This window comes from Phalaenopsis equestris, unplaced genomic scaffold (genome assembly GCF_001263595.1).
Source record: "Phalaenopsis equestris unplaced genomic scaffold, ASM126359v1 Scaffold000002, whole genome shotgun sequence".
Lineage (NCBI taxonomy): Eukaryota > Viridiplantae > Streptophyta > Magnoliopsida > Asparagales > Orchidaceae > Phalaenopsis > Phalaenopsis equestris.
Window position 1 is genome coordinate 70,240,053 of NW_018164444.1, and position 26,441 is coordinate 70,266,493.

A 26,441-nucleotide genomic window follows, 5' to 3' on the forward strand; every position below is an offset into this window, starting at 1 on the left:
TCTCTCTCTCTCTCTCTCTCACACACACACACACACACACGCTTTCAACTATCATTTCAATAATGATGGGGAACCTAGGAATTGAAGAGCTTCCATGTGATTAAAGTTTTCAACTTCTTTGTTTTGTTCCCTTCAAACTATAATCACGGGCGAGATTATTTATTTACTCGTATTGTTCCCTAAAACTTTGATCCATGAATGATCAAAAGGTCTCCATTCATCTTTTAAATTTATTTATGGTTTATACTTTCATTTTTCTTAAAAAATGTTTCAAATAAATTCTTGGTTATTGTTTAGAATCCTAATTTGTGTGTGCTTATACATGAGAAGACTTCCTTTGCCATAGCTAATGAAAAATCGTTCCTACATTATTCTTGGTTTTAGGGCAGACAATTATCTTTGTTTTTCTTTACTTGGTGATGTGTAGGTTCTAGTCATATCCACAAAATGATGAAAGCTTAGAGTGCATTTGAAGCCTTTAGATTTGGCGGGCAACTAATGGCCTCAACTATATGTGGAAAACTCGTGGGTAAACTTTAGAGCAAATAGATGCCACTACTCTTAGGTAATTCGTATTTCCGGCTCACCCTTTTTATTTAAGCCAGATAAGTTGCTATCCACCCTTCCTAGCTTCAAGTGTTTCAGATATTGCTAGTGGAATATAGATTTTTTAGGTGTGTTTTGATCATGCACCATCACTTCGCATAATGTCACCTACTCGATATTGGTGTGTGTGATTTTTTTCAATATCAGTGGTGAAGAATAACAATCTCCTCTTGCATATTGCTAGATAGAAGCTTTCTTCCAAGCTTAAAGTATTTTTAATTTATTTTTTTCTTTGCTCTTCATGAAATCCGATGTGCTTTGTTTTGTTGAATTTTTTATTTGCAATGTGTAATAACTATGTGGCTGGGCTTATCCATATGTATTGTACTTATTGCATGCAACTGTTTTATTCTTTATTTTTTTTCTCTTATGGCCTTCCGTATAAAAAGTGTATCATCTCTTGTTTTGAATTCCCATATTTTGTTGTCATGATTCAGACATAAAATTATACTAGTCATCCATCCTTCTACTCATGTATCCGTTTTGTCAATATATACACACGTTTATGCAGAAACAACAATCATGCGCCTCATTATGATGCAGCTTCCCATGAATTTAACAATCAAACAACGATCAAACTTTTGCAGGGTCTTTTAGCTTAATACATAAGGATCCAATGTCTACAAAAGTCGACTCACCCTCTTCCACAGAACCTCGTCAAGCTCTGTTTTCTGGTTCACCTACAGTTTCAGCCAGCAGCCCCAGGGTATCCATGTTTGGGGCGAAGGCAGGATTTGTTATACCAAAGAATAAGTTGTCAGGTTCCTTGGTTCCCATATTCCGTGGTGGCAGCAAAGCAGATACTGGAAGTGTTGTCAAGGAAGAGAACACAAAGCAAGTTCAAAGAAAAACAAAATGGGGTATTGATCTTACACAAGATGCTAATGTTCGAAAGGGGAAAGCCTTAGCTTATCAGGTATGTTAGTTGCCATTTGCTTTCAAGCCATTCTTACACAGTATAATATAATAATGTATGCTGATATTTTTTTCATGTTGTTATAATGTTCTATTAGGCATTGTTTATATTGTTACTATCTAATAAAACATAAATTCATATTCTCGTTGGTGTTTCTTCACCCTCTGGTCATTATGATTTTCCCTAGCACCACAATCACACAGCTCCACTTAATGAAAATGGAGCTTCATGCATGTCAATGGAAGGTCTCTAGCCACTCCAAGGCACAAAGTGCCTTTCCTTTTAAATTCTTACATAGGAAGCTTCAAATTCCAGGTGGCATTAAGTGATATTACTGCCTGTCTGGTGGTAAAATTTTGAGCAGACTAGAGTGGAGCAGATCACTCAGCAGCTGAAGTCTGGATCTCTGGAATTTGAAGATGATCAAGGTCCCGAGTCACCAAAACAGGATTCCACTTCTAATTCAGAGATTAATCATGTTGATAACAAGGTATAATTAATATTATTATTATCAAATTTATGAAATATTCTTCTCATAACGTTTGAATGTTAGTTTTAAGTGTCCGTACTAAAATATTGCAGTGTCATAAGGCTGAACTTCTGGAATTGGAAAGAAGGGAACTTATTGGTAAGCTGCAAGACTTGCGCACTGGCTCTTCTCCAAACAAAATGCTGTCTCTCTACCCACAACACCCACACATACACAGAACTCCAACCAGCTTTATTCCCCGAACACTCACGTAGTAAATATTTGATTGTTACTACTATGCTGTATTTCTTTTGGTGCTTTCAGGTGAAATATTACGTTTAAATCCCAGTTATAAGGCTCCACCAGATTACAAGCCACTACTGAAGGAGTCTAAAGTTCTTATTCCAGTATGTTTAGCGGTAGTTTTTTTTTATTTTTCTTTCTGGAGCCAAAACATTTTTTTTTTTCAGACGATTTTAGGTTGATTTTGTTTCAAAACAATGCAATGCATTTTTAATGTTTTTAACTATAAAAGGGTCGCTGGGGCTCAATTACTGGTTTGATTATTCTGCATGCACGGTTTATTAGACAGATGCACAATATAATGAATACACCAACCATAATGAATTGAGCCTCGTAGATTTCTTGGGTGCAGGACAGGCTTGTCTCCTACTGCTCTTCAATTAATTGTTTTAGTTTTGTTACCCCTTGTGCTATGGCCTCCTCTTATAAACTCTGCAGAGAAGAGTTTTTTGTTGACAGGTTGAATTGATTCAATAAAATGCAACTAGTTCAGTATTAGAAAACCAAAATTTTTGAAATTTGCCAAGTAAATCAAACCAGGCTAAAAATTGGGTAATATAGAGAGTTTTTTTGAGCCCATATTTAAAAATTGTCAGTTTTTCTCAAAATTTTATTTGATTTGTTCTATTAGATTTAATTCTCTTTATATAATATTTGTTTGAATTTAAATGCTTAGATAGGATTAGATTTAATTTTAAAGATGTTAGCCTTGTTTTTATAAACTTATTTTTGCAAATAGAGATTGATGGCATGTATTCAGGTCATTGATTAATGAACATAGATATCGGATAAGGAATTATACTCGAGGCCAAATGTGCATTCTCCGCATTTAATTCATGTGTTTAGTTTTTTCTTATTCTTATACCTCTTTCACTCTCTATCACGCTTCTCTGTGCTTGGGAACTTCTTGGTTGCTCCACAACTATTTTAAGTGCTAATCAGTGTTCTATTATATACATATTTAATATATTAACTAGACTTTTGACACTTTTTGTCAGTATTGTGGTCCAAATCAATTCTTATGGAATTTGAAAATACGCCTTATCAAGATTAATAGAAATTATTAAACATCCTTTCATTTTTTATGCTTTTTTGTTCCTCATTAACTCCATTATTACAAAAACTTTGCTTATCACAGGGAATCTATCATTATTTTTTATTTATAGCTAGCCAAACTTGAAGTTGATTTGATATCTACTATAGTATAGATAAGGATATTGTTCTGTTTATATGCTGTTGTACTAATTTTGAGTTCCATTGAGAGTTTGTGTTTATATCTTTGCTTTTGGCTATTATATATTAATTCATTGTTCACATGCAATTTTCTTGATCAATTAGTTCATTTTCCATGAAAGATCATTAGGTTACTTGTATTTCGAAAAGTAGTTTTGAAAAATGATAAAGTTTGTCAAATCTATCATTTGTTTTATGTATCCTAGGAAATTGTTTGGTTTCTTAGATTTTGAAAAGATGTTTTGACAAATGTAATTTGTCAAATGTACCATTTGGTTGGATGCAATTAGAGACCAATATTGAGTTCAAACACTACAAATTCCCTCAAAAGCAATGATTTCATTTTAACTCTCTAATGAGTGAAATCTTTATTTTCTATTTGTTTAATAAATATAAGCAACCAAATAAGAGAAGGTATTTTCTTTTTCTTTTCATTTTAATGCTAGAAATTCAAGTAAAGTGTATTAATGGTGAAAAACAAATAGTGTTTTTCTTAGAGAAAACTTTTCAAGAAAGTTTTTAAAAACACTATCTACCTTAGTGTTATTAATATCATTAATAATATTAAAATATTTTTTTTTACTGCCACATTAGTGAAAAAGATGTTGAATTTAATACTCAAATGACCCTATATGAACTTAGAAGTAGCTCAAAGCTTCTATTCTCTGATATATTGGACCTCCCTCAGTAGGGGCAATTCAAGAGGTTGATTATATATTTAAAAATTCTAAAATTTTCTCATATGAGGTTGCCTTGTTTATGGTATCGACTTTTCAAACTCATGGCACTTTTGTACATCTAATGCTAGTCCCACTGATGCTCCTCTTAATATCTGCAAAAAGTCAAGTTCAAGATCTCACAAATTTCAAACTCTATATGAATTCTCATTTTCTCGAACTCACTATCTTCTAGAACAACCTCGACTAATCCAGCTGGAGTCTCTTGTTGGTCATTTTTGAATAACTAGTGTCTCTTTCTCGTTTGCTTGAAGTTGAGGGTCATCTCTAACTTCTTCATCCTTTTCAGTGATACTTTCTTTTTTTTTAATTGCTACTTGCTAAGGGAAAGGGATGATTCCTCTGGTTGGGCAATCTGATTCAATATGGCCAAATTCGTGGCACTTGAAACAGTTCGTGGTCGGGACACATTTAGGAATGTTGGTTGGCATCCACCTTTCTCCACTCCGAACTAGTTTCTCCTCAGGCAGGGTTGGCTTGGATGCTTTGTGGTGTGTGATCTTGCTGCTTTCTCCTGGGGTTGAATTGCATGTAAGATGTGACCGCCACTCGGCGAGCTTGTCTCTCTATTTTTGAAGCGTGGGTCTAACATGCTATCTGTAACGAATTGGTTGGTACTAGCGCTGCATATCTCGTTTGATTTTAGATTAGGTAGTAATTTTACTCTTCTCTTTTCGCTATCAAAGATTCTTCAAGTTTGCCCACCATAGAGATGCATTCTTCCTTAAATTGCTGGTTGCTAGTTTGACCATTTGTTTGGTGAGACATCCTAGTACTCAAAGAGGAGTTCTGTTGTCCAGAGCCACTTGAAGAACTTGTCTAGATCCATGTGGGCGTTAAAATATGGTATATCCTCATTTGCTTCAAAATTTTGGCTTCTCTAATATTTCACGTCAAATATTTGGGGTACTAGTTCATCCTTGGAATTAAATGGAGTTTGTGTGACCCCTTTGGATATTATCCTCTTAAAGGCGGCGGACCTCTGTTGCAGTTGGAGGATTTTCCACTGCATATCTTTCCTAGAAATTTCTGAGACACCTCTTTGTGGAGGATTTCCCACTGCATATCCTTCATAAGAGGCATCGTTCATTCTTCCTGATCAGGTTTCTAACAATTTTCTCCTCAATGGCATGATAGGGATCTGGTTTTGGGTAGGTGGGATAAGGTTTATGGGTGTGATATATGACAAAAAAGAATTTTTGGTGGCCGGTTTGAAGTATCGACAATTGGAAGGATTTGGGGTGGAGATTAGGTTAAGTAATGGGGGACTTCGGTAACCGTAGGTTAAGATTAGAGTTATGCTATTTCTGATTTCAAAATAATATCAGAGTTAACCCAAATGACAATAGACAAACAAATATTATTACAGAAAAACCAATGGACAGTTACAACATACACACATAAAGGGAAATAACAACAATAGACACAAACAAACATGATTAAAGTTGTATCCCAAGGTGGTGGTAATTGGTTGTAGCAAGGGCGGTGGAGCAACATGTTGGTAGGTTTACGGTGGTGGGAGGAGGGCTGGTGTAGAGTAGGGGGATGGGATAGGGAGGTCGTGCAAGTGGAGGAAGGATAATCGGAGATGGACACAAGCATTAGGCGGTGTGGGCGGGAGACATAACTACAAGTGGAGGACGGCTGGGATATTGTGTGGTGAAAGATTGAGGGATTGCTCGAGGCAAGTGAGGGGATTTGTTGAAGTTGGATGACAAGGTGTTGGGTTGACTGTTGCATGAAAACAACAAGGGAGGAGGCGACAGTGAGGTACAGGATTGTAGGAGACAACAAAGCTGTTGTCTTAGGGGTGGCTGCAGCAGTTACGTCAACTGCAACAACAAAAGGAAGGTTGCGGAGGGTGGGGAAGTCGAAGATTGTCACCACCTCGGAACGAGATATAGCCATAACATCACTTGCTCTTAGATACAAATCTTAGAAGGGAACATATGAGACCCCGCCGACTCTCACATTATAAAATACATACAAAGTTGAATTCCAAAACCTTAATACAACCTATATAAAAGTCTCTTGAGGAAATCACCTAATTGGAAAATAGGAAAGAAAACATAAAAGGAAAGAAATAAATTAAAAGGAAAAAAGAAATAAGCATATCTTGCGGATCGTCCCTGACGTGATCGCGAACAAACTCACAAACCATTGTTCTGCGATTTTCGTGGTCTGCAAACCTTATGCTTCGTGTCATCCATTGTCTCATTTCTTTCCTTCTAGCAACTTCTTTTTTATTTTCTTTATATAAAAAAATATGCATTTAATTTCTTATTTTAGATGTTTTTATACTTTCTGATTCAAAACTTAATTCAAATGCTTGTTTATTACAGTGCGAAGACGGTTGAATATCTGCTTCCACAAATATATTAACCACATTCTCATTGTCCTCAACATTGCCTTTGATGGGTCCCAAGCCGCAGATGTGAAAAGTAGAGAGTTGCGTTAGGTCGTCAACAAACAAAATAAAATTTGTCGAAAAATCATGACAAAAGTCTTTTGATCTTTGTGTAAATATTAGGACATCCTTTCGAAGCGACACCATGTATAACCTGAATACAATGAAAAATGTGTAAGAGTCGCTACACCGGTGCTCGAGAGTAGCGTCAAATAAGTAAGAATTCCCACATTACAGACGAATGTTGGTAAATAAGTTAGTCCATGAAACTAATATTAGGATATAATTTTGGAATATGGGTACTCTCATAGTTAAATTAATGGAATTAGTGGATATTTTGGTTCATAGAAAGATAAATATCTTATGCATTAAAAAATTAAATGAGTTGGAGAAATGTTAAGAAGATTGATAACTTAGATTTTAAACTTTAGTATTCAGATAAAAGTCGCACTATAAATGGTGTAGGTATAATTATAGTAAGATTTTGAAAGATAATGTAGTCAAAGTTTATAGAATTGATGATAGAATTATAACCCTTTAGACTGTTATTGATACTAAGATTTTAAATATCATAAGTGCTTATGTTCCTCAAGTATGTTTAGATATAAGTTCTAAAGAAAAATTCTGGAATGACCTAAAGGAATTAATACAAATCATACTTCTTGAAGAAATAATTTTTATTGAAGGAGATTTAAATAGACATGTCGGTAATGCGGTAGAAGATTTTAGAAATATTCATGGTAGCTATAGTTTTGAAGTGATTAATGAATAAGGTAAAACTATATTAGATTTTGCTTTAGCATATGATTTTGTTATTGCTAATATTTTATCCAATAAAAATGCGAGGATATTATTACTTATAAAAATGTATCTAATAAAACACAAATTGACATAAGAAAAGATCGTCGAGAATGTCAAGATTGTAAGTTCATTCCAAGTAAAATTTTAAGTATTTAACATCAATTATTAGTTCTGAATTTTAAAATGAAGAGTTATAAAATAAAGAATAATAGGATCATTATCATAGAATTAGATGAGGACACTTAAAAGATACAATTTTTATGAGTAAAATTTAAGATTTAGGTTTGACATGTTCATGAAGCAGCAAATTCTATGCGAGAAAAAATAACGAACACTATTAAACAAGTGACAAAAGATGTATTTGGAGAATCAAAAAGAAAAAAAACATATAAAAAAAATAGTTGGCGACAAAATAATAATGTGTTAGAATAGATAAAATATAAGAAGTGCTATAAAATTGGTTAGAGAACTGGGAAAAAAGATAAAATGACTCAAAGGCTTTGAGTCTAAGATAACAATCTGCGATGCTAAAAATTATGTTTTTTGTGATCTTTATAATATATTAAATACTAAAGATAATATATAGAGTTAACTTCAGGAAAGTGTATTAAAGTTGAAAACCAAAATGTATTTTTCTTAGAAAATGATATTCAACATAGGTGAGTGAGTTATTTTGATAAATTTTTCAATGAAGTTTCTGAAAATGCGATCGACCTTAGTGAGATCGACCTTAGTGATCGACCTTAGTGATCTTAATATCGTTAATAAAATAAAATATTTTTTTTTTATTTTAATAGAAATGAAGTTGACGAGGCTTCAAAGAAAACCAAGGGTGAAAAGTCTGTACGACCTAATTATATTTTAATTGAAGTGTGGAAATATTTAGGAGATATGGGAGTTTGATGGCTTACTAACTCTTTAATATTATTTTGAAAACTAAAAAATGTCCGAGGAGTGGATGAAGAGTATTTTGGTCCCCATTTTTAAGAATAAAGGGGTTGTGCACATAAATGTACAAATTATAGAGGAATTAAGTTGATGTGTCATACTTTAAAATTATGGGAGGGGGTAATTGAACGTAGGTAAAGATATATTACAAAGATTTTTCACAATCAGTTTGGATTTATGCCGGACAGGTCTATTATGAAAGCTATACATTTATTGAGAGGTTTAATGGAGAAGTATAGAGAGAATAAAGAAGTTCTACATATGATTTTTATTGTTTTAGAAAAAGCTTGTGATAAGATTTTAAGAGATATCCTTTGGAGAGTTCTACAGAAGAAATGTGTTGATATGACTTACATTCAATCATTAAAGATATGTATGCTATAGTTGTTACTTGTGTTTGAACAGATGGAGGAGTGATCAAATATGTTTCTATTTAAGTTGGATTACATCAGAAATTGACTTTAAGCGCATATCCTTTTTCTTTAGTGATGAATCCTCTTACTTGACATTTATAGGAGGATGTACCTTGGTATATGCTTTTGACTGATGATATCCTTTTGTGGATAAGACTAGAGAAAGTGCTTAGGAAAAACTTAAATTATGGACGTCGACATTAGAATCTAAAAACCTTCGTTTGAGTAGAACTAAATTGAATGCATGGACTGTAATTTTAGTAGTAGTAGTTGTAGTGATGATGTTGTAACTATGGGTGTTCAAATCAGTAATGGCGTGAACGCTTTAGATATCTCAGGTATATTGTTCAAAGTGATGGTGAGGATTTTATTAGTAGAATTCAAGTTAGTTGATTGAAGTGGAGGAATGCTTCAAGCCTATTGTGTGATAGAAAAGTACCGCTTAAATAGAAAGAAAATTTTATAGTATGGTTGTGAAACCTGCAATGCTCTATGACACAAAATGTTGGCCTTTAAAAGTGAAGCATAAAACTAAGTGTTGCCGAGATGAGAATGCTTTGGTGGATGTGTGGCTTGAGAAATGAATATATCTGTGATAAGGTTGGTGTAGTGACATATAAAATTAGAGAGAGTCGTTTTGGATGATTTGGTCACATTAAATGTCGACCATCTGATGATACGATTAAGAGAATAAATGTTTTATATTTGATATATGTTAAGAAAGACAGACATAGACCTAGAAAGATATGAGCATGTCGTATAAAAAATGATCTTAATTTTTTTAGAATTAAATGAAAATATGACACTCAATAGGATGCAATGGAGAAAAAGGATTTATGTTACCGACCCCACTTAGTAGGATAAAAGGCTTGTTACTGTTGTTTGTACATTCTCACTGTCCTCCATATACAAACTTTGTTTGAATTTTTTTACTCAGGCAAGCAACTCTTCTTTTACATATTAAGATACTTTCTTACATTTAATAATATTAATTTTTTTGATGTTTTGGAAGGACCAATAATTCGTTCATTGGCTTGAGATATATCTCCATTCATCTTCTTATCACAATAAATACATATATGACAGAGTGCTACATTCAAATTTTAATTTTATATATTTCCAAGTTAAGTCTTTTCTCTTTATGTTTGAATCAGTTATACCTAAATTATTTTTTTATAAACAAACAAACTGTTAATTACAATTCTCACAATAACGGAGAATATTCTTATATATGAAGTTCTATTACAATAAAATTATAGATTCTTGGTTTAAAAAGTTAGCACATATAATTCAAAGGGAAGTAATTTATCCTCAACCACACTACGAAATGAATATATGAATCGATATAATAATAAATGCTGAAGTGATCATGTGAGCTATAATGCAGCTGTGCAGTAGCTCTTAATGCAAATCTAACTAATAATTAAATGAGCAAAAATTACAATTAATTAATATTTGGGGCATTTACATAGATAACACTCAATTTGTATATATTTACATTTCTTTCACTTAAACTTTACTTTTTGCATTTATTCCATCCAAATCTTTCATATTTCAAAAACACTACTATTTTAATTTTCAAGAGGGGCATTTACATACACACCATACAATTCCTATGAATTTACATATCTATGGAAATTTTACTTTTTAACATTTATACCACCCAAATGTTTTATATCAGATAAAAAATATAACCATTTTACTTTAACAAAGTAGAATATACCTATTTTACTTTAACAAAGTAGAATATACCCAAATGTCTAAAGGCAATGATCTCGGGATTGTAAAAAACTCAATATTTGCTAATAACCAACTCGATGGTGGTTTGAGTTGGACTCATTCTTAGTTAGCAAGATAAGCTTTCGTTGAACACGAGCAATGGCCATATTGATTATGTTTGGCTCGTCTATATAACTAAGTAAATAAATATATAGTCGTGTATTTATGCAAATAAATATTTTTTTATTTGTGTTTTACGATTAAATATAATCCAAAATTTGATAAAGTCATGGACAGCTTAAAAAAATGTACTATGATAATAACAAGCATTATTTTTTGCAATTATTGCATCAATTAATAAAATTTTGATATATTAATTGTTAGAGGCTTGGATTATTATCCTTTTTTGCCTATGTAAAACAGCAGTGCAATTCAAATAAAAATTTTCTGCTTATTAGCAATTTAAACTCTTTCATCTTTGGTTTGATGGTCAGCTGATTGAGATAAATAAGATCCTTGATTGCTTTTCTTAACTTGTTTGCATCCTTGCACTTTTCATATCATTGTAACTTATTAAGCTTGATGCAAGCTCTTATAGTGATTTACTGGACTTAAAACCACAAGGGAAGATAATTATAGTAGAAATCTACTTTTGTTTGTTGTAAACAGTTTAATTATTCAAAACTTTCAAAATATAACAAGACGATCATATAAAAAAAAAAAAAAACTTTGCAAAATTCATGCGTAAAATATAACAAGACGATCATATAAAAAAAAAAAAAAACTTTGCAAAATTCATGCGTAAAAATGGCTAGAAATTTGTAGTAGATAAAGGGGGAAGGATTTTGTACTAAAATTAAACCATCTATAATCACAGCACAAAATAATTGCTAGAGATCAAATCATCTCCTCTCTTCATGAAGTTCAAAAGTGAGAAATGCTATTTATAATAAACAAAGGTTATGTAGATATCTTAGTGGTGGAGGTTTTTGTGATAATTGGTAACTGTGATCCTCGTGCAAGTGCAAACAATCATAGTAGAATCAAATGAGTTTCCATGTAGGAAGCCCAAAGGTGAAATATCTAGTCACAATAAACAAAAATCATTTAGGATGCTTTGCATTGAAGATTATTGCGATAACTAGCAACCATGACCTAGCAATGTCAAGCAATCATAGTAGAATCAAACTGGTTTGCCTTCAAAAATTTTAAAATAATGAAAAAATTTCTTCTAAGAAAACCCAAACATGAAGACCTTGTTTGTGCTCTCCCTGAATTTGGAATACAATCGATCAACCCCACCCATTATTGGTGAGATTATGGATCCATATTGTTCGTTAGGACTAGTAGGTCGTTTGACAATGAAGGTCAGTGATGTGATTGAATGTGGAGGGTTAGTTGTGTAGTAGTAGTTGTTCTGCCATAGCCGCAATGGTTGTGGTGAGAGCGGTTTGGCTGCCATTGAGATGTGGGTGAAGAGAGAGATGGGGCGGCAATGAGGAAGAGGAATGGACCAACTATGGTCTAGCTTTATTTCAAATATGTTTCTATAACTTAATATAATTCATTAGCAAGTAGTTTTTGGTATTTTATTTGTAATTAATGGTTTTGTTGAGGTTCGAACTAAATGAAGGTTTCTGTCAATGTTAGGGACTACTTAATTGTTGCACCTTTTTTAAATTGAGATCCTATGAAACTAATGTTATATCTCAAGGGCCTGCATGCAATTTATTAAAAATACTCAATTGATATTTGATCAAATGATTGCACATTGTTTGATGATTATTTTAAATCACACATTACAATTATGTTGATGTTTAATATGAGCTTTATCTGTTTTTGTTAGTAATGACCATAGGTCTGGCTTTAATGAAAATGATTTTTTTTCAGGTGCTACTGCTATGCAGTAATAATATTTTTTCTTTGAGGGGTGCTAGTATTCGTGGCGCTTCTGCTCAGAAGTACTTATATATGTCACATTAATTGTATTTTCTTTTTGATATTTGCAGTTTAAAACATATCCAGGCTACAACTTTGTTGGCTTGTTATTGGGGCCTGAAAGCAACACACAAAAGAGACTCGAAGAAGTAAATCTCCTTCACGTTTGCTAGATTTTCAAACCTGATATTATTTTTGGTACAATTAGAGCAAATTTCAGTTGGGGCGCTCCATTGCATCCCTTGTTTCAAATATTCACAAATATGTCCGTTTCTGTCTTGAAAGTTTTTGTTCTTTCTTATGTTAAAGAACATTAAAGTTTTTGCATGAAGTTTTACATTGGTATGTTTTTTGCCAAGAAAAGTTCTGACATGTTCTTACACATCCTTATATGTCTCTTTCTGAATCTTTCCTCTCATGCTTGCTAAGAAATATCCCTTTTCTTTTCTGCCCATTTTATTAGATGTTATTTTCCTCACCCTCCACTGCCATAAGCACCTCCCCCAACTAAATAGTGGAGGGTGAAAGGTTTCATTCTCTCAGTTGTAATCCCAGCGGGAATAAGCAAAATGGGTGGCTTCATACTGAAGCGATGTTTTTTAATTATTTATGGAAAATGTGTAGGTTTACTGAAATAGTAGCATATGATGTAATTTGCGGTTTAACGTAGGATTAATGTCATCAATCTTTATTCCAAGTATCTTTTTCATGCATTCTATTAACTATGTCAAGTGCAGCAGCATGCTAAGAAAACTTTTGAAATTAAAAATATACATTTAAGTCTCTTATATTTCCATATTCATACAATAGGAAACTGGAGCGAAAGTTCGAGTTTATGGAATCAAATCTGGCTTAGGGGAAAAGGTAAGTTTATTTTCATTTTCCCCCTCCAGCATTTCAACCAATTATTTATCTATAGTAATATGTTGGCATAACTGCTGCCTTCCACCCACCACTAACGGAATTATGGAAAAAAATGCAAAAGTGAAGTTGTTTTTGAGTTGCTGAAAGATGTTTTTCTTGGTTTCTGTTTAGGTTGATATGTAATATGATATATTTGTTTGCCATTTAATATGTCAAGGAAAGGTTGAGAATTCTAGTTCTACTTGGTTGCATGAAGGATAATGCATGACAATGAATATATATGAGATTACGAGAACTGGAGTGACACAAATATGAAAACCATACTTATCAGGAATTCGAATATTGTGTGTTGATATTGATTTCTTTTTGTGTCATAGGTTTGGTTTTTTTAGTTATTTGATAAAACACATCCATGATGAATATGCCGATGATAATGTGATGTATTCTTAATTGTTTTGATTCCCCTGGTTAGTTTTGATTTACTGCACTGCAAGCTAGTTTCATTCAGCTATTGTTAAAATTTTTTGAACTCTCCCGGGTTCTTTGTTTCAACGCCTGGATTCTCTGTTTCTGTTTATTGCTTGATTTTGAAGGTTGCTGCTATGTTTTAATGTGCTCCCTAATTTGTTTTTGTTCCCTCTCTTATTAATAAGGTTGTTGCTATGCTTTCCACTAGCATCACCATCTTCCTTTCAAGGAAATTCTGCTTCTCTGTTTTATTCTATTCTCAATTTTTCTCTGTATTTGAGATTCAGTTGCTCTATTTCCTTCCATCCTCTATTTGCTCTTTGACTGCTCTATTTCTTTGTATTTTTTTATTAACGTCGCATTGTAGGTAGGATTTGTCTGCCATTTTTCCTTCAATTCATTGTTTTTGCCAAATAGGTGGGATTTTTGACTATTTCTTCTTGTGATCCTGTTACTGTAATAGTTTCTGAATTTTTTTATTTTTGTGCATGTAATAAGGAATTGCTATTTAGTTGGAATTTGGGACTTAACTGTTTTTAACCAACTTTTAATACCTTGTAAACTACCAATTTTTGTTTTTTTGTAGTCATAAATAACACTCCCAATGTCTGTATATTAAGAGCCTATTTCTTTATACAATTCATCTTTCCTCTCAAACTTATGTGTAGTAAGATGCATGTTTTTCAAGTGTTTTTTAAGTGTTTAGGATAACTTATAAGGGAAGCGTTTTCCTTACACTAGCTTAATGCCTGAATTTTTTTTTATGGCTTCTTTCCTTGCTATTTTTTTTTTGCCCTGTGATTTATTTTGCGTTGGTGATTTAGATTTGGTCAAATGGACTTCATTGGTTTTTTCTTCTGCCATTTTAATTCTAATTATTGTGTTTCTTTATCTTACATTTCCTGCATAATTTTATTTTTAGAGCATCTTTTAATTATACATTGCAGTGACTTTTACTTATTTTCTGAACTAAATCAAAATGGTTGTTGTTTTTGCTAATCTAATTTTTTGGCGGGCAGCAAATTTTGATCTTTTTCACTTTTATGCATCGTGTCCTAAATTTTGATCTTTTTCATCTTTTTATGCACTGACCGGTCGTGGTTCAGTGCAGCAAAAACATGACTATTATATGATTCAAAATTATATTTCTATATTTGAAATGATATAGTCTCAATGAATTATAAAATTGAATCTATTATTTGGATTATTTAAAATAAAGAGTTGAAATACAAAGAAAAAAAAAAGCTGTGAGATATGATTATTATTATTATTGATAGTGCTGCTTTTAAATTTGCATGGGTTGATATGAAACCTAATTTAAAGAGCAATATTTACCATTCCATTGAATATAGGGAACAATTGCATGGTCAATCTAAGAATTGAAAACAAATTGTTTATGGTTTTTTATTATTATTATGCAAGGTCGTTGGATCGTATGGTTAAATATTATTTGCCTTTATGCTATTTATTATCGTTATTATGTTTCATTAAAGGTCCATACGCTAGGGATTAAACATTCATCAAGGTACACTTCTTCAAAAATTCTATGTGAGGTATATACATATCGTTGGATGTTGAGGAATATGACATTCTTTTATCACTATATCTTAAAGAAAAATGGTTGCTTTTCTCTAGGTCCTATCAAATATGTAGAAACAGATGAATCATGTGGTCAAATCAAATATTATATAGTAAGATGCATTTTATGAATTTTTCTAAACGGTTTATTAGATTTTTAGACATTATTTGTAGTTACAGTATCAATTTATATGTGATCTTTTTGAATTGAATTTTGAACCTTTTTTAGAATGTTTTCATGAGAATTTGAAATTGAGCAGGAGTTAAGATTTAAATTTGAAATTGAATTCGAGCATGTGATAAATTATAAATCTATATGATTATTAGAGACTAAATTTAAATTTTAAATTGATCCTATGATCATGTTTTAATTTAGATAAGAAAATTATCAATATGGTCTCTGACTCTTTGCGAGAGGTTATTTTAGTCCAAGAGTCTATAAAAGTGCAAGTTCAATCTCTAAATTTTTAATATGGTCGAAATAGTTCTCACAGAACACCATTTCAACCTTATTAAAACAATTGGAAGACTATTTGTATTTTTATAGTTTCTGGGACTAAAATTATCCTATGTAAATAGTCATGGGAATATTTTGGCACTTTATTCAAATTTAAACTTTTAGCAGAATTTGAATCTAAATTTTATTATGAACATGAACTTTTGCTATCAACTCTTGAATATGAACACAAGCTTCCAATACAAATTGATTTAATTCTTAATTGTAAATTTCAACCACTCATGATTGTAGATATCAATAAACCAATTAAAAGACCATGATTTTTAACTTCTCATAAAGTATTTAATGAAATTATTTCTACAAAATAAATAGGATTTGACTTTGTTTTTGTTCTTGGTTTCTTGATTCACAATTGCATAGAAAGAACCTTATAGCTATCAAAAGAGTCAAAGTGCTTTGCATTTCAAATGATTCATTGATGCTGATTATCTTTAAGAAAATTTGAGATTTAAAACACCATCAATCTAAACTTGATAGTTCTTCACAAGTGATCTTTAAAATGATTGTATTTGTTTTTTTTTGAAGTTGTTCATCTATATTAACATATTATATTTGTGTAGTTTGTTTGCTTTAAAATCTTTTATGTCATCTAATCCTATTTGAATTAATCACGGGTATTTATTATCATCATCCTTTAGGATGCTGATAGAAACGAGACAAATTTTGTCTTAGAAATTACGACATAATTAATAGTTTTTATACTGTTGATATAAAAATAAAACAATATAACTCTGAATACATAAAGGATAAGAACATACAATTCGAGAGGTAGGCGATCTCTCCCTAGCCCTAACTCTTAAGACTTTAGACGATAATAGCATACCCTAGCTCTAATTATATTAAGCTTTATTTATAGCAAATAATAAGAGCTCACAAATGACTAAATTGCCCTTTTAGCTTGCACATAAAACTAGTCTTTAAATTATTTAACATGCTCGGCCTCGCGGAAAGCGTCATCGGTGTTGATCTAACATTACTCTTCTCCCAATAAGACAAATTGCCCTCAAAGTGAAAAAAAGGAAATTGTTGTTGGATTAAGTTGTATTTCTACCAAGTGGCATTATAATATGGTAACTCTTTCCATTTAGGTCGCACTTTGTTGATTCTTGGCACACCCTCTTAGCTCGAGTGGCTCGAAGAGAATTGTTCATATTCTTAGTTAAGGTGGGGAAGTGAAGAAGATGACACATTATCACCAATAGCTCGTCTCAGGTGTGATACATGGAACACTGAATGAAGTGTCAATGAAAGCGGCAATTTTAAACAATAAGCCACCTGATCAATGAGCTAGCAATCTTATAGAACCAAAATAGTGTTGGTAGAGCTTTTCATTCCCGCGCCTGTCCAATGTCTCATGTGAACAAGGCATAAGTTTTATATAACATCATCTCTCCTACTTCAAACTGCACATCCCTTCGATGTGTGTTGGCTTGTTTCTTCATAAGTTTTTGCGCCTTCAGTTAATGTCTTTTCAATTCTGTCAACTTTTTTACCCTCTCTTCTAAGTACTGATTTACCAGAGATGCTAGTGTATGACCGTGTGCATAGTATATCAAATGAGGTGGATCGCGACCATACAAGGTTCTAAAAGGAGTGGTTTGAGAAGTTGTATTATACGATGTGTTGTGCCAAAAATACTCTATCGAGGGTAGTCATTTAGCTTACTGCTTTGGATACAAAGCAATGCAAATAGGTTTCCACGTTCTGATTAACAATTCTTGACTGTCCATCAATCTACGGGTGGTATATTTTACTTTTCTTCAATACAGTCTCTTGCATTCTAAACAACCCTCCAAAAAATGACTCATGAAGTCCTTGTCTCGATTCAACACTATTGATTCCGGGATCTTATGCAAAATGACAACCCCTCGTATAAAAGCAGTGGCGACCGAAGCAATAGTTTAGGGATGATGCTAGAGGTTTTAGCAATCCCTCGTGCACTAACGCCATGTACTTATACCTTTGGCACACATCACACCTTGAGATCAAATCCTCCAGTCTCCACATCCTTTCTCATTTCCACCCAATACAGTTCCGCTGCTATCTTCCGGTATGTTTTCAACACACTCGAGTGCCCTTCAATATCGCTGTCATGAAACTCCTGTAACAACGTCAATACGTGTCTTGAATTCTCAGGTCATACATAATGTCTTGGTAAAGTAAATGTTGGTCATTCAGTGAATAACCAAGATAGTTGTTCATGTCATTCACTAAAGTAAACCTGAACTTGCTCAATTTTTCATTTGCCTCACTTTATTTCCTTAGAACCTTCCAATCTAAAACCAAAGAAGCTGACAATGCCTACAATTGAGGTTCCTTCGTACATCATGATAAGGCATTAACTGCTCTATTCTCTAATTTTGGGTGATGTTGAATCTCAGTCATACCTCAGTGGCTTAGATAACAACTTGCGAGTTGTAAAACGCCTTCCCAATAAATAAGGTCGTCAATTCTGAATGACAAGCATGATTGTCATAGTTCTCTCTCATAAACCAACTTGAGCGTGGCTCTCGCTATCAACACTTGATTGAATCATGCAATTGGTTGTTGGAATTGTATGAGGACCACGACTAAGCCATTAGCCTGAAACATACATCTATATACTGAATGGTTGGTTGAAATTAGATAATCTCAATGCTAGTACACTCGTCATGGCCTTCTTTAACTTTTCAAAAGCCTGGGTTGCCGCTTCCCCCATTGAAAGTTATCCTTTTTCGATTGCCTTGTCAACGACCATTCATTCACAAATTTCCGATAGTATCTTGTAAGTCTCATAAATCTTCTCATCCATTTCAAGGTCTTAGGTAGTGGCCAATCCAACATAGTTACCACCTTCGATGTATTCACCGTCACTATTGCAACCGACCCACAAGTCCTAAGCACTCCGCCTTCGACTAGATTAACCTTATTTTGTGCCCATTTGTTTGATGTCTTGGATTGATATTTTTTCAGTTTCTTGTTAGTTCTGATGAATATCATGATTCTGCGTAGTAGGCAATGTCACCCTAGAAACACCATGAAAAAAAGACAGGAAGTTGGATATGTAACTACTTGTTAGAATTTTTTTTTTGTCATGGTTGCTAATAAGCAACGCACAAAAGCACGCCATTCACTATAATGTTGTGCATGTGTGTGTTGCTTTAGATACCATGACTGCAATTTATGTTGCCAAAGAAGGTAGTCATCGGGTCAAAGAGTAAATAATTTGCAATATTTTTCTTTGTTTTATTTTCTGAAGAGGCTTAGCTCTCGTTATGCTAAAATCTAATCTAGAACATAATAAAATATTACGAGTAACATTCTCTTTCTAGGCCTTGAAAGGTGCGTATAATGTGATATATAGGTGCAAGCAATGTTAGTGAAATGGGCATTTGTGATTGAGCTCCAACATGATTGTGATTTCATGCTCACACTCATTAATATGTGTGCGCTGCTGACTCATATGTTCATGTGGTGAAGATAGATATTGTGAGAGAAAATTGAGAGGATATCTTGTGAATGAGTCAGGGCATTAAGTAATAGCTTTTGTGTTGTGGCAGGACTTGATAAGAATATTGAGAGCGAGGAGTGTTTGTGCATGAGAGAGAGAGAGAGGTGGCTTGAGTGATTTTTTTTTTGTATTTATAAATAAGTGTTGAATTGATTGCGCGAATCAATTCCCCTATGTGATGTTTTGGAGTATGTGTTGTTTTTATAGAAATGATTGGAAATTGAGGGAGAGAGATGACAAGTATATTTTTGTGTTTTTTCATAAACAAATGTTTGAATGAGAAGGAGAATTATTTTCCACTTGTATATTTTGGAGGAAGTGATATTTTTAGTTATTATTCTTTTGTTTCATATGCCTCCAAAAATCTTTTATACTAATTAATTTTATTTAATGATCCTAGAAAAATTATTCTCCCTTTTGCTTATTTATTTTGTGTTTTGGGGTTAGTTGTGAGTTATGATTTGAAATAAGTTTTTAGTTTCAATATTTTTTTTTTGGTGCAAGCATAGTCGATATTGTTTTTTATTTATCATCATCATTATTTCAAATTAAAAAAAATATCACTAGCTTCTTTTGTTTTTGATTAAAAATTTTATTATAACATTTTTTTTAATTGACATTTGGTTTTGCTTAATACTATTTTTTATTATTAGGGTTATATTTATATATATATATATATTGAAAGCCCAAAAAGGCTAATATATTAAATAAAAAGAAAGATACAAATACAATGTGTGGGAGGGCCCAAGCATGACACCCTGCCCACACAAAAAACGACAAAGGTTTCAGAACTAAAAAAAAATAGAAAATACATTATATATTAAAATAAAAAGCCTAACAGTGTCAAAATACATAGTATCAGGTGGCTAGAGAGCGACGCAATTTGGTCTTGCCTTTGCCTCTAGTTCTAGGGAAGGAGCAAGCTAATAAGTTGGTAAGATGATTGTCATTGTCAGTAGTAACCAATGTATCATCCAATATATTCCCGAGTTAGAGCCGACCTCCATACTTGTTCTTCCTCCTGGAATAGACTTGTCATCCCTCATCTGAAAAATCAGTCTGATGTTGTGGTAGAGCTGAAGTAGAAGGAATACCAACAGTAATACCCACAATAGGTTCTAGTATATGTGAAGTATGAGTTGCCTCTACACCGGATACTTCCTGAAGAAGTGGAGCTACGAGGCTCTCCTGATTATCAGTTTGAACACTATCATTTGTAGTTAATAGTCCATCAATATTGTTTTCTATGGGGTTTGAAGGTGTCAACATCACATTAGTCGCAGTAGCAGTAACAGTAACAGCAGGGGCTAACAACAGGGGCAATAAAATCAGACACCAAAATTTATTCTTTGGTAGCTTTCTCTCTAGGTGGTACAAATATATCCTTAGATCCATCCTTATTCACTTGATCTTTAGATTTCAAATTAGGGTGAAGCTTATGACATTTATCAAGAGTATGCCCAAACATCTTACAATGAGAACAATAAGAAGGTATATGCTCCATGACGATTTGTTGCCAATATCCATTATGCGTTGTGCCTAAGCATACTTCAGTAACATCAGACAAAGTAATATCTCTTTTTACAATTATTCTGGCCACAGAAGGTCTGATAAGGTTGAAAGTGGGTAGATCTAGCTTCATAGGACCCCCAAGTATGACACCAATAGAGTAAAGAACCTAATGATGAAAAAAGTGCAGCTTGAGACCATGTATACTAAACCATACCGGTACAGTAGGAGGTTCATGATTGGGGTCAAAATCAGGAGACCACTTGAGTAACTTCATTGGTTTACCAACAATGTTAAAATGTTTTTTTTTTGGAGAAAATACGAGTGTAGTCTTCAGACACGGTTAACTGAATCAAAACATTCCCCCCATCCATCCCATCCATGAGCCCTACTTTCCACATTCCTGTTAATTTGAGGTCATCAAAACTTTTTCTGATAACTTTCATAGCTGGGTGTTTCCACTGAAATTTCTCCATGAGAGCAAATTTGAATTTGTCAGTCAGGGTTGAAATTTCTGACTCAGAGAAAAAAAAGTGTTGTCTTTCCACTCTTTCTGCTTGCATTTTTAATAAAGGGACAGTCACCTGTACCATCACGATTCTTCTTATAACTTGAGGGGAAGACAACTGTCTTCTCCCCCTGAGGATTACCCACAATTCTTATGCATTTACATATCTAGCACCTAAACCTTTATATTTACAAGGAAATCACCCTCCCTATATATGAAAAGATGGATTTTACTGTGAAGGAGTGTCATTGGTGTTTTTTTTTTTGTATTATTTGAGAGAATTGGGTGCTTGGCCTATAAAAATGAAGGTTTAGGTGCGAGATATGTAAATGTGTAAGAATTGGGTGTGTGTGTATATATATATAGTTCACCAAGGCGTTCTTGTGGACTTTATTTCGGGGCTGGGGATTTCTCTTGTTATCTAAAGCTCAACAACTGAAAGTTGGCTTCTTCAACTAATTTCTGATTCTCTGATAAAGTTGTTTATGATTCCCTATTTTAGGTCATTAAATTCTTTATTTCTATTCAGATACTGATTTGAAAGGTTGAGATTGCGTTTTCACATTTTCTTTAGGTTGTCTCTATTTGGCCGTTGATTTGAAAGGTTTGAATTCTTGTCATGAGCTTCAAGATCTTCCTTAAGAGGGGATTCAGCATCCTATTTCCCTCTGTTCTTAATTTTTCACCTTGGCCGTGATTTAATTGTTATTTTTCCGTCCATCCTTGATTTGCACTATTGCCGGATCCTAGTGTTTGGGCTGTAGTGAAATTCAACCGTTTCTACCTGCAATGTTGGCGTCTGAAAATATAAGAAGAGCTAAATCCTGTTTTTGTGCTTGGCTGAAATTTAGAAGTTTTGTTTTAGCTAGATTTTGAGATTATTGAAAATGGGACTTGTAATTTTTAACCAAATTTTGAGATATATGAAAACACGTCAATTTGGATCTTTTATTTTTTTTAAATATGACTTTTGAGGCGTTTAACTTATTATTCTATTGTTTAATAAAATTCTATCATCCCTTCAAACTTCCATATGATGTTGGTGTGAACTCTTTGAGTATAGTGCAAGTATTGATTACAACTTCCACCGGAAGTTTTCTTTGAAAAATGCATGAGATATGAATCTTCTTTGGCAACTTTTATCCTGTTTTTTTTATCTGCATACTTGTGATTGATTTTGCATGCATAATTGAGATTTGGTTAAATCTATTGTAATTTTTTTTCTTCTTACATTTTATATTCTAGTTTTTGTAGTTTTTATTCTATCTCATTATGAATAATTTCACTATTAATTATCAATTGGAACAAGTTTTATGTATTTTCTTTATTGCATCAAAAGAGTTGAAGTTATTGCCCAACAAAATTTAAGCGTTTTGTTTGTGTTTTTGTTTCATTCTTGCATTGGAAAAAGTTAGCAAGTCAAGAAAGTGGGCATTTCACCGTGGATTGTAAAATTATTTTGTCCAGGATGGTTTCAACTTTGAATGTTAGTTTGTTCTATTTTTGTTTACTAAATATTTTCATTTTTTTATGTAAATCCTTATATAGGAATTTCTTTTTTTGGGCAATCTGATCATTAGGTGACTGGTTAGGCTTTATATCATTTTCCAAAAAGGTTTTCACATATGCATTTATTTAACATAGCGGGTGATTTTATCAACCTACCTTTTCCGCAACCTTCTTGCTTGCATTATTTCATAGGTTTGTTTACCAATACTTTAAGGAACATAAAGAAATAACCACTTCTTTAATCTGGCATAAGACGTTAATATTTACTTTTGATAATTTTTCATTGCTTTTCAAAGAATTACATAGGTGCCCCAAAACGTTCTGATAACAATTTACTATCATCCTATTTTGACTTACCATTATTGCTTTTTTCCCTTCGTTTCCATGATTTCTAAAAGCAGTACTTTAAAACATTTTTATTTTCAGCGGGAAATAACCAAGTCAGACATTAGTGAAGCTCCGGATGCCTATGATGATATTTATGTCCTTGTTTCAGCAGACACATATGAGAAGGTTGATACAGCAGTGGCACTTATTGAGCTTCTTCTCACTCCGGTATCTGTAAGTATGATGTCATAAAAAGTTAAGCTGTTTTTTCTCTGAACTTCTTAAAAATTGTGTTGTCTTTTTAAAACCTTTGATCAGGGAAATGCTGGAATCTCTCCAAAAGGTGCACCTTCATCAGCTGGGATCAATGAGGATGTTCAAACCAAAAATCCTGACTCATCTGGTTTTTCGATGACGCCTCAACCTTCATCACTGCCAGTTATTCAAGCTGACCAAACACCATTTCAGCCATACCCTGGTCACTGGTTCCCAGCAACCACACCAAATGTTCTTTCTCACCCATCTTCTGCTTTCATGCCTCCACTTTTTCCCAACAATCCAGCTCCAATCTTACGCCCCCCTCTTGGTGTGCCTCAATATTTTGCTCGACCTTCTGGTATTCTCTCAGTTTCAATAACATCGACACCAGCTGTCTTAAGGCCCACATTGCCTATTCAGTTACCTCCAAACCAATCCCCTTCAGGTCCCATTTCACAACGATTAAGCTCTGGTCCAGTGGCTCCTTTAAGACCCCCAGGACCAGTGAATCCACAGATTGGGCCACCAATCAGGCCATTAATAACGCCAATAGCTTCTTCCAGCTGGCCTCCTGCTTCAAATGCTCCTCTTGCATGGCCAGGCTCGAATCTGATGGTTCCTCCTTTAAATACAACAATGAAGCCACTGGCTTTTCCTTCAGCTCCCACTAGCTCCAGGCCTTCTCAATCTAACGTTTCTGATAATGCTGCAAGGCCTGCCGCAAATTTTGCTCCTCATTCAATTTCTCTTATTCCCACCCGACCATCTACGAGTCAAACTAATTTTTCATTGGCACCTTCCCAGACTGGACTAGTTCCAACTGCAGGAATTGCTTCATTATTCCCAAATTCATCAATACCTCCTCCATTACCAGTACCAGGGTCCTTGATATCACCACCACCACCACAAGCACCATTACTACGTCCGACTTCTTTCTCTCAGATAGCACCTGCATCAGTAATGGCTACACCTTCCCCTTCAGTAGTCCGGGCTCCAATCCCATTGCCAACAACATCTCGGGCACAAGCTCCTATGCCTGTTCAACCACAATTGAAGCCACCTCAGCCACCACCAGCAATATCGCCTTCCAATTCAACCATTAGTCCTACTTTCCCTCCTCCAACAAACAGTCCTGTTGGTGCTCCCCCTCCTACAACTCCCAAACCACTTCGTCCCATTTCTGGAGATTTTACTTTTCAGCCTCTCGGAACTCAGCTGCCATCTCCGCCAAGCAGTCCAGCATCTCACCCTTCTGCAATCCAGAACTCGCTGCAGGCTCCATTTGCAGCACCAAAAGCACCATCCTTTAGGCCAGCTTTGCACAGCCCTATGCCTGCTGCTCTTGCTCAAAGTTCGGCAAGAACTCCAGTTCTTCCAGCTGCTTCTGCGATTGCTTCTTTTCCAGCCAATGCAAGCAACATTAGACCACCACCTACCCCCATTCTTCAAGCCTACCCAGGTCTAACCCCTGTACAGCCAATGGCTTCAGCTATTCCAGTTGGCAAACCAAGCTTTCCTCGAGCATCCCAAGCTCCAAATCCTTCGGGTACCATGCCTTCTTATCCTACAACTTTTCAACAGGTTCATCAGAATCAATTGCCTCATGTTAGCAGACCTGGTGGAAGTCTTGTGGTACCAAACCTACAGTTGGGTACTAAACCAATAGGCTTTACTGCAGGAGACGTACACTCAACTCCTGGAGGCAGTCAGATTTATGATCCATTTTCACCAACAGCTTCAGCAGCACCTCCTCATCAGGGAACCAATAATCCTGCCAATATTAAAAAACCAGAGACAGATGCCGAATATGAAGATCTGATGGCCTCTGTCGGTGTGAAGTGATTCAGTCAGAAACTCGAACTCCAACTCGAACTAGAGCACGTATAAGAAGTAACAACAGGAGGAGTGCTGCATCTGTGCTTCAAACTGTTTTGGTTGAACTGGGGTGGGAAACTCAATCTTTTTTTTTTCTTTAAAAACTTTCATAATCTGTTGCTGGTTAGAGAAAGCTTCATGTCTTATTGCAGATTTCATTCACTTTGTTGCAAGTCTGGTTCGAGCAAACTTAATAAAAGTATTAAGGTAAAACAATTAGGGTTGACAAGGGTTGAAATGGCAGTGTTGTTATTTTGAAACTTAAATTGTCATCTATGAATCTTAGCTGCTTCAACTGAGGCAACTGCAGCTTTATAGATATTTGGTATTAAGCATAGAATCAGTATGAAGATGCTCGTGATCTTTTACTCTTAGAAGTTAGTTGAGCGCTGCTTTTGAGTATTTTACTCGGTGATTATATTTTAATGAATTCTTCGTAACAAGTGTATTTTAGAGCATTTACATACCGTGCCACACAATGTTTATATATTTACATATATAACCTCTTTTTTTTAATTAACATTCAAAACACTTAAATGCTTAATCTCACATCAGAAATACTGTTATTATTATTATTATTATTATTATTTTAAAATACGTCTTTTATCAAGCACCTAAACTTTAGTTTTTTATATATGCATGAAAAGATGTGTTTAATTTTTTTAAAATTAAAATGGTGCAATATTTACAAAAGCAAATTTTAGGTGTTAGATATATAAATACATTGGAATTGGATGGTGTGCATGTAAATGCCTCCTTTATCATATTTTCTATATTATAACATACTTTCAGTTGTTTGTTAGCCCTCACATCAAGATAATGTATGTTTTGTCCGTATAGCATACTTTAGATTATGGTTAAAGAAAGAAATTGCTTTTAAAAAAAAAAAAATATTTAGTTTTTCTAATATTCCACATTTGTAATTATATTATAGCTTCAAATATACAAGTTTGTAACTAATAAGAAAAATTTATCTCCTCAATTTGTCACAAAAGTTCAATCTATCTTCCTACTAGTGCACCCTCACTCATATTCTAATTAAATGGGA

The 26,441-nt window shown here is 33.8% G+C and overlaps 1 protein-coding gene across 3 annotated transcripts in view; it reads left to right on the forward strand.

Moving 5' to 3' along the window:
* Positions 1 to 25,566, forward strand: part of LOC110026503 (proline-rich extensin-like protein EPR1) — a 27,709-nt gene extending 2,143 nt beyond the window's left edge. Inside the window, exons 2-10 of one of the 3 annotated variants that reach the window (XM_020727463.1) lie at positions 428 to 565; positions 1,194 to 1,522; positions 1,887 to 2,012; positions 2,105 to 2,150; positions 2,316 to 2,410; positions 12,562 to 12,639; positions 13,301 to 13,354; positions 23,360 to 23,494; positions 23,579 to 25,566. In XM_020727463.1, the coding sequence (XP_020583122.1) occupies positions 550 to 565; positions 1,194 to 1,522; positions 1,887 to 2,012; positions 2,105 to 2,150; positions 2,316 to 2,410; positions 12,562 to 12,639; positions 13,301 to 13,354; positions 23,360 to 23,494; positions 23,579 to 25,360 (2,661 nt within the window). In that variant the 5' untranslated portion in view covers positions 428 to 549 and the 3' untranslated portion in view covers positions 25,361 to 25,566. The remainder of the gene's footprint in view (positions 1 to 427; positions 566 to 1,193; positions 1,523 to 1,886; positions 2,013 to 2,104; positions 2,151 to 2,315; positions 2,411 to 12,561; positions 12,640 to 13,300; positions 13,355 to 23,359; positions 23,495 to 23,578) is intronic. The other 2 variants (XM_020727473.1, XM_020727479.1) reach the window with 2 other exon arrangements.
* The last annotated feature ends 875 nt before the right edge of the window (positions 25,567 to 26,441 follow it).